The following is a 9,799-nucleotide window of genomic DNA, read 5'->3' on the forward strand; positions in this document are numbered from 1 at the left end:
TTTGTGTAAACCCATCACCACCTCTCACGGATAAAACCAACGCCCGATATATATGGTCTAACCGAGATAGGTCACGTAGAGTAAAAATATTTCCCTTCTGGAATATCCATTTAGCCGTTTACTTATCAACATTTACTTGATTGTTAAAGACATTTCTTGTAATTTAAAAATAATCAGCAAACAAAACTATGTAACAAGTCAATCTACTGACCTTAATTTAAGCAAGCGCCCAGTGTAAATTGCAATGTAAACATATCTGAAATGGTATGTAAAAATTGGCATATCTTATTGTCCCACTGTGGGTTTTTGAAGCACTCTCTATGATTACAAACCTTTTGTTTACAATAAAAAGAATAAATAGAATAGAAACAAATAGAATAAAATAATTTAAGAAATGGTTATCATTTTGTAAGAAGTAAAACATAATTTAGCTTGAAAGAGTGCATGGCTTAAAAAACCAGAAGACATCTAATCCTTTTGCTTCATTCTGTGGAGAAATGGGAGTAGTTTGACTTGAAGAATTGACTTTGACTTCCTTCTTTATCTCTTTGCTGCTGATTCCTTCCTTTTCTTTAAGTATACCACTCTCCTATATTGTTTATCATACAATATATTTTACTACATATCTTATAACTTAGAACTTTATAAGATGAATGCATAACCACTTTTAAAGGCTTACAAAACATACCTTAAGTCTAAGATGAGAAGCCTTTGATGGCGTTGTGTTGGTCGTTGCACGATTAGCTGAAAAGCATTGAGGTGATGGAGGATTAGTTCGGATCTGCAACACTTTTTTCTCGTCTTTGCTTCTTATGCTTTTCATATTTAAGGCAACCGGAGTGTTCTCCGACTCACAAAAATTCAATCTGCACATGTATTATAACGAGTCCATGAAATTTGACAAGCGAACAAAATGACCATGTATGACACTTTTTGTGAACTAACATTGAAAATTTAAAACTAATCGGTATTTTAGAACTTACTTAATCTTTGTAACCTTCTCCTTTGCATTGCTTTCCTTCTCAATTTCGTCATATTTTTCTTTGTTAACCTCTAGCAACGGCATCCTCTCACTTTTACCTTCCTGCACGGCTCCTAATTCGTGTTTCTTTGTACCCAACACGCTCTTTTTTGCAGCCTCGTTGTCCCCATTGTCCTTAGCCCTTAACGCTAATCGCTTCATCTCATTGCAAAACTCAGTTACCTGACTCAATATATCCTTCCCTGCAAATAAATTACGCGCAGACAACGTGCTTTTCAGCAGCCTCGGGGTTTCCTCTTTTGGTACGGAAACATTTTCTACATGACTCTTCTCTGCACTTGACTTGTTCATTTCTTTTAACGATTTCGCTTTGTTCATAGGAGGTGTTAATAAATTTGGGTTCTGATTTTCACTATCATTAACACATTTAGTATTTTTCGAATCTTTGCATAAAGGGAAACCTCTTTTCTTCAATGCTGCATCTCTTAGAAACAGAAATAAAACACTAAGTTAGGGTTTAATAAAAAAAAAACACATTTTCAATCACAAGTTAAAAGTTTCTAAATCAATACGTGATCCTTTATCTTTATACCTCGAATTTCGATCACTCGGAATTACAGAAACACTAGTAGATCTTTTAAGCTGCATATAAGAAGATAAAGAAGACAATTTTAGGAAAATACTTAAACAAATCATATGAATTATATCAATCAAATCAATCAAATGTATTGTATTTGATTATTATACAAAATTTTAAGATTTGATGAAAATGCCAAATCAGATAATTATACATAGTAAGTCTATTTTACTAGCAAAATACTACGTATCAATTAAATTAAACATGAACAAATCTATCGAAAGTTACTAAACCGAAATCAAATAAATAATCGAAAATCAAAACCTTTGAGGAATCGGGAGTCTTATGTTTGAAGAAATCTTCCACTCTCTTAGGATGATTACAATCTGTGAAGCACAATCATAAACCGATGTAACACAATCAATACAAACTAACATCAAATCAAATCTAAATTTAAAATCTACATGTAAATATCAATATCAAATATAATCATAAATTATTAATTATTAATACTAATAAAATAAAAGACTTACCTGGGCGGCAGAACCAAGCTTCGTCATCAATTGGAGGATCGTGATCGGAGAAATCGATCCATTGAGGAGCGTTAATGTTTTCGTAAAGTACGTCTTTTTCAAATTTGGAATCTTTCCAATCGATCACTGCGACATCCATTGGTCACTGAAGATTATGCTGGTGTTAAGGATGAAATCAATTTTTGTGTGCGAAATGAAACAGACACCTGAAAACGTTGTTGAAGAAGGAAAGGGGTTTTACGTTACTGTATTTTCGACCGTTGGAGATATTTTCTTATTCGTCCAACAACTTTAAAGGAACTACAAAACGACCCTCATTTCACGTGTACGTACACTTATAGTCCACCGACACTTCGTTTAATGTTTTTTTTTGTAATTTCTAAAGCTTTTTATTTTATAAGAAACTCGGAAGGCATGTCCACGAGGTTTTTTTTGGCTCTATTTTCTGAGGCAACAACAAGCGTCGATTTATGGCGACTTGACTGCCGCTTAGAACCTAAATTGATTTTCAGACAGGCTTTAAAACCTTTGAAAATTTGATTTTACCATTTCCATGGAGTCTCATTTTCTTTTCTGTTTTTTTTTTTATTTAAAACGTTTTTTTTTTAATTTTTTTAATGGCCGGAGGTTCTCACGGAAGCAATCTCTCTGCCCTGGAGTAGAGAGATGGATGGCTTTTTCCTTCTATGGGTGGAGAACTTTTTTTCTTGACTCATGGTTAAAGAAACGACTTCTCTTATACTCTACGGTAGAGGAAGGATTTTGTCTACATCTCACATCCCCATACCTCGCATGCGTGGGATTGGGTTTTGTTGTTGTTGTTGTTGTTGTTGTTGTTTTATTTTATAAGTTTTTTTTAAGTGAAGCCTTTAAGACTATAATTAAGAAATCAAAAATGCTTTATTGGTGTTATAATAAGGTAATGGGTGAGATGGTTACTAGGTGGTTATGACTTATGAGTAGAGTACAACTCTAAATTGCATTTTCGAAAATCTAAAAGATATGCCCTAAAAACTAAAGTTAGAAAATCCTATTATATAACAACTAAAATATAGCATCTCCTTTTCAATTTTGTCGTTCACAAAAAAAAATATATATAATTTATGAAAATGTTATTATCACATTAGAATTTTTTATCTACTTTACAATTTTACTCATTTTTTTTTTGAAAGGCAAGCAATGATATTATTAAAACCAACATCACAACATTACATTACAGAGATCCATTAGGGATGGATCATTTACAATACAAAGATACTAGGACCAAACACGAAAGACCCGACAAACAAACCCGAGACAAACACTTACAAGAAACTACAATAAATTGAGATAAGCGACCGGGTTAGACATCCACGTTTGCCAATCAATTTTCCTCCCTTTTAATCTATTGGAGATCCAATCAAACGAAATAGTTTGTATTTCATTAAGAGCAACCGGTGGGTTCCAATTTTTGTCACAGAACACTTTATTGTTTCGGTTTTTTCAAATGAGATACGCACCAATCCATTTAATTGCAAGCCAAATAGATCTACCAATAGACGACATTGAGTGGAGAGACTGATTATGTTCTAGGAGCAATTCGGTTAAGGTGAAGTTATTGAACGACCCCATGTTCCACCACTTAAATACCCGATCCCATACCTCCATCGCGTGTTTACAAAAAATGAGACTATGATCAACCGATTCCAAGCTGTCGTCGCATAATGGACATCGGGTGCTATGGAGATCGATCCCACGTTTATCGAGCTCGACTCTTACGGGAAGCTTTTTCTGTACGGCTCTCCAAACAAAAATTTCCAACTTTTTCGGTACTAACTTGTTGAGTATTGTTTCTTGACCTGCAGAAAACTCGTCCAGAAGTTTATCATCAGAAGCCATCGACAATTTGCTGACGCTGAACACACCTTGAGGAGCAAAGGGACAACTAAGCTGATCTTCTTTGTTGAGCACTAGAGCGGCTCTTGACAGGATCTGCTGTAATGTCATAACCCGACCTTAACCATAAGGACGAATACAATAACATATGATTTCATCGCGAGGTATTGACCTCTATATGCGACGTTTTTCAAAAACTGCATTCGTTTTTACAATACAAACCATAACTTTTATTACAAATACAAGGTTTAAACAAGATAATAATGATTATCGTTTAGCGATAATCTTAGACTTACAAACTTTACATGTGATAATAACAGTACGACTTTCAACATATTTTACATTACAAATCCTCCGATATGCAGTTTTATTTTTGACACAAATATGCATACTCAAGATCTTGCTTAAATTCAACATGTTGCAGCGGAAGCTTTTAGTTATCACCTGAGAATAAACATGCTTAAAATGTCAACATAAAGTTGGTGAGATATAGGTTTAATGCCGGCAGCGTTATGAATATAGACCACAAGATTTCATATATAAACGTTTTAATAAAAATATTCTAAGTTGTTGAGCACTTGATAACCATACTTAACATTTAATCAACGTCGCATATTCCCTTTATTATGAAATCTTACTACACCGTACCAAGTGTAGTCACCGAAACGAAGTACTGTGCAACCGTTGAATACTGGTCGTCCAGTCCGGTTGGGGTTGTCAGGCCCGATAGATCTATCAACAGGATTCGCGTTTACAATACCGCATGTAAATAGTAGTTACCAAGTTACAGGGAGATATGCCAGTGGTACAACTCAACGTAGAATATATAATTTTAATCACTTGTGTCCATAACGTAAATCATAATATACATGTATTCTCATCCCGAAATATTTAGAGTTTAAAAGTGGGACTCTATACTCACCTTTTCCTTGAAGGTATTTAACTCGACTTGGTCTCCGATAGATATCACGAACCTAACCATATATATAATATATCAACATATTTTCTTTTCAAGTAATCGTTACATATATATATACTTATAATACTTTTAATATTTTCTTAGTCCGTAGTTAGCAGTCTGTTGTTAATGGTCCACAATTAGTTGCTCAATAAAATAAATAAAGACCCCATCGTATTCATATTGATCAGAATTAATCTCGACCCATGGTACCATGTTATCAAATGACGTGTTGCGTACATAAAGTACCGTGTTGTCAGATGATGTGTTGCGTACAATCATGAGGTCTTATAATTAATCTTCTCGTGTTGTTTACGGGTGGTCCTGAAATATATAAAATCAAATCATAAGTAAATATATATTAAATATTATGTTAATTAGCCAAGATATGATTAATCCGATTTTTTCATAATATGATATATTACAGGTTTTGAAGTGTTTTAAAAATCAAATTAGAAGGATCTATTTAGTTTGTGAACAGGTTTGAAATCATTCAAACTATGTTCTTGTTGTTAAAAATTTTATAACACAAAATAAGATAGCTATATAAATATGAATCGAATAAGATTATGAATAAGATTACTACCTCAAATTACTTGGATAAAGCTACTGGAAAAGATAGAAAATAATCTTGATCAAACTTTCTTATGATGATTATAGGTTGTTCATGAAGCTAGTTCTTCATGAGTATTTGCTGAGATTGTGAAGAACACTTAGAGTTCCTAAGAGTGTGTTTTTGGTTAGAGAAAGATGGTTGTAAGAATGAAATGAAAAACCAAGGTGACGGTGATACTTATAGGACAGTCTGGTTGTTGAGGGAACAAGGACAAATTATTGTGTTGAATTTTTGAGTAATAATGTATGCTAGCTTACAAATAAGATTCCCTCTTATCTAGGGCAGATCTAAGGCTGATAAGGATATTGATTTGATGTGTATTTACCAATAGTAAATACGTATAGATGATGCGTATGATATGGTAAAAGAAGCTCAAAATCGGGCTTTTATTTTGGGTCCAACCGGACCCAAAATAAAATTTTAAGACATTTTTAATAAAGCAATGTTAAGCCAGGGGCTCTGCCCCTTGGACCCCGCCAGGGGTTGCCACCCCTTGGACCCCGCTTATCGGGGGCGCTGCCCCCGAACCCCCGTCATAATCAAGATAAGTTCAAACAAGTGTGCATTCCACACTTCCCCAAACTTGTTCGATATTTATCAAGATTATTTTGGTTACAAATTAATCCCATTACACTTAAATCATATTGGTGACATAAATCACAACACATTATAGATTGTAAGTATATATGTCAAAGAACGTTACATATAGTTATCGTTTTGAAAACTTAAGTTAGTGGTCTCAAAGTATACTTATAACTCATTGTTGTTAGTTCACAATGAAATGTTAAACCATCCTTAAATCATGTTAAATATGTATAGATATGTACATATACATAATCGTATAATTATCGTGTGTTATATAGTTCGTGATATCATCGGTCAAATTGGACGGTCAAACGTTGTGTAAAACTCTTTTCAAAAATATAAGTCTCAATAGTTTGGATTGCTTATCATGTTGGTAAGGTTTAATTTATGTAAATATTAATCTCATAAGTATAGAACGATCGGAAAATTCTGGGTCGTTACATGTAAACCTTCGAATTCCGTTAAAACTCCTCCCGAAAGTTCACGTTTCCAACTGAAATTCAGCTGCTCCAATCCATTGACCACCATTCGATCATTAACAGTGGATCGGGATAAATCTCTAGCTTGAATAATCTTGGGAAAAGATTACAAAGCTTGTCATTGCCTACCCAAAGCTCTTTCCAAAACAATGTATTGCCACCGTTACCCACCGATTTCTCGAAACTGTCTTTAAAACCGACCTGCAACTCTTCCAAATCTTTTCCTGATGAGATAATATTATTCCATACACCATATTTTGGGGGTAAATCGTTATCCGAGAGTAGTCCACCGCTTGCGCCATGGATACTACGAATAACTTTTGCCCAAAGTGAATCGGTTTCGGTTTTAAACCTCCACCACCACTTTCCAAGTAAAGATAAATTTTTACTTTTTAACGACCCAATATTTAACCCCCCCTTCCCATAAGTGTTTAAGACTTGTTCCCATTTGACCCACGACATTTTAGAACCCGACCCTGACCCGCCCCAAAAGAATAACCGCCTCACCCTCTCAAGAACTTTGATCACACAAGATGGTGCACGAAATATTGAGAAGTAGTATAATGGTAAGCTCGAGAGAACCAATTTAATCAACACTAATCTTCCCCCAAACGACATCGAATGCATCTTCCAACCCGAAAGCCTACTATTAAATTTATCAACAACCGGACCCCAATCTTTTAACGAGTTCATCTTCGCCCCAATAGGTAATCCTAGGTAAATAAAAGGAAAATTACCCACTTGACAACCAATGTGTGATGCTAGCGGATTAATTTCTGAAACCTCAACACCTACACCATAGACGTTACTTTTTTGAAAGTTTACTTTTAATCCCGAAGCAAGTTCATAGCATTTGAGTATGTTACGAAGGTTGAACGCATTAGAACGACTCCATTCACCAATAAAAAGTGTGTCATCCGCATATTGGAGATGTGAGACGAGAATTCTATCTTTCCCAACTTCGATCCCTTTGAACAAACCTTTGTCTATGGCGGCTTTCATTAAAATGTTCAACCCCTCGGCCGTTAAAATAAATAAAAATGGGGATAAAGGGTCACCTTGCCTAACTCCTCTTTTTAGTCTAAATTCGGGGGTAGGAGACCCGCTAACTAGAATAGAGATTGAGGCCGACTTTAAACACGCAAGAATCCAATCCCTCCATCGTTGCCCGAACCCCATACTTTTCATAACGTCCATTAGAAAATTCCAATTAAGGCTATCGAAAGCCTTCTCAAAATCCGCTTTTAGAATAAACCCTTTTTTCTTATTAGCTTTCAAGTAGTCGATTGTTTCATTTACAATTAAAGCCCCATCAAGTATAAAACGCCCTTTTAGGAAGGCACTTTGCTCCGGACCGATTAACCCGGGAAGTACTTTTCTAAGCCGATTTGATAGCAATTTAGCAACTATTTTATAATAGCTACCAATTAAGCTAATTGGGCGGTAATCATTCAAACATAAGGGGTCATTCTTTTTTGGAACAAGAGTAACAAATGACACGTTACACCCTCTCGAAATCTCCCATTTTTCCCAAAACCACGATATTGCATCCACAAGTTCACTTTTGATGTTTTCCCAATATTTCTTAAAAAATCTCATATTAAACCCGTCGGGTCCCGGAGCCTACGTACACCCACATTCGTTGATAACTTCTAATATTTCCTTCTCTGTAAATTTGCATTCAAGATTGGCAGCATCATCTAATGAGATTGACGGGTATGACAGGTCCTCTAGGGATGGCCTGATTACATCAGACTCCTGGAATCGTGCCTTAAAATGGGACAAGGCAGCCTCCTTAATAGCTTGTGGGTTATAATTCCAGGACCCATTTAAAGTAAGCCCGTGTATATTACTTCTGCTATAATTGTGACGGATTATAGAGTGGAAGAATTTTGTGTTTTCATCTCCCTCAACAGCCCAGCGAACTCTAGCCTTTTGTCTTAACATACTAATTTTTATATTCTCTTTTTTGAACCACTTTTTCCTCGTATCCTTCCATAGATCAGCTTCTGTCTAATCCAAGAGACCTGTTTCAGCTTTTAATTCTAACAAATGAGCAAGACTTTTAAGTGTATCAATTTCGCCATCCAACTGACCAAAACTAGACTTGCTCCACAACTTAAGTGCTTCTTTAACTTCCTTTAACTTATTCAAAAACTTACAATCTAACCTATTAGCCGCAATACATGAATTTACCCACTTATCTATAACCACCTGATCGATCCCATCCACATCCAACCAAGCATCAAAAAATCTAAAAGGTTTCGGACCAAAATTTTTCTCTTCATTTTTAAGGACAATAGGGCAATGGTCTGAGTTCGTTCTCTCTAAAGCTTTTGCGGACAGATTATCCCAAACAACGATTGCTTTTTCCGACACCAAAAAACGATCCAATTTGCTGAACTTAATACCGTCATCACTCACCTGAGTAAATAATCTGCCCCCAAGTGGAATATCAATTAGACCATTTGCACTTATGAAACTATTGAAATGCCTAGCTCGATATTCTATGAATTCACAATTCAAACGCTCATCCTGATTTCTTACCTCATTGAAGTCACCACCCAACACCCATATCTCATCATCTTTCCCCGACAACAGGTTTGATAAGGAGTCCCATAAAGTTTCTTTTTTGGAGTCCTCATGAGGCCCATAGATATTAAGAACGTTAAGAATCAACCCATTGTTTTTCAACACCCCCCTTATACCCACAACCCTATCAATTTTAATCACATCAGTAGCCTCGAACATTTTTTTATCCCATATCAAAAGTTGCCCTCCCGACTTGCCGATCATCTCTTGTTGTATGAAATCGCATTCAGTTGATCCCCATAGACTTTGGATCCATTAAAAATCAACTAAATGTTTTTTAGTTTCTTGTAGAGCTATAAACGATGGTTTCTCACTTCTAATCAGTTTCTTTACATCCCCGACTTTACATTCTTTACCCGAACAAAAACCCCTCAAATTATAACTAACAATCTTCATTAAAAAAACTAAATTTTTCGAAATAGATAGAACAATACCCTTACAATGGTTGAGCTTTTCTCTGCCATCTCAGACCAAGCTTGCATCCAAATTCATATACACCATCAGTGTTAATTGAATTATACGAGCAAGACTTGTCGTTTGCAGCAGCAACACTCCTAAGACTAGAAACCGAATCGCACCCTGGCTCATTGCTATTAATCTAC

At 35.4% G+C, this 9,799-nt stretch overlaps 2 protein-coding genes across 2 annotated transcripts; both read right to left on the minus strand.

The window, feature by feature from the left end:
* Positions 1–391: 391 nt before the first annotated feature.
* LOC139890862 (uncharacterized) lies at positions 392–2,231 on the minus strand. Its single transcript, XM_071873792.1, has 6 exons — positions 2,093–2,231; positions 1,884–1,945; positions 1,575–1,624; positions 984–1,466; positions 689–866; positions 392–589 (listed from the first exon to the last, which is right to left on the minus strand). The coding sequence occupies exons 1-6, from the start codon at positions 2,229–2,231 to the stop codon at positions 428–430; spliced, it is 1,074 nt and encodes a 357-aa protein (XP_071729893.1). The 3' UTR covers positions 392–427.
* A 6,387-nt stretch (positions 2,232–8,618) lies between these two features.
* Positions 8,619–9,401, minus strand: LOC139887865 (uncharacterized). Its single transcript, XM_071870916.1, has one exon. It carries the CDS (start codon positions 9,399–9,401, stop codon positions 8,619–8,621), a length of 783 nt encoding a protein of 260 aa, XP_071727017.1.
* Positions 9,402–9,799: the final 398 nt, after the last annotated feature.

The sequence above is a fragment of the Rutidosis leptorrhynchoides genome, chromosome 2 (genome assembly GCF_046630445.1).
Source record: "Rutidosis leptorrhynchoides isolate AG116_Rl617_1_P2 chromosome 2, CSIRO_AGI_Rlap_v1, whole genome shotgun sequence".
Lineage (NCBI taxonomy): Eukaryota > Viridiplantae > Streptophyta > Magnoliopsida > Asterales > Asteraceae > Rutidosis > Rutidosis leptorrhynchoides.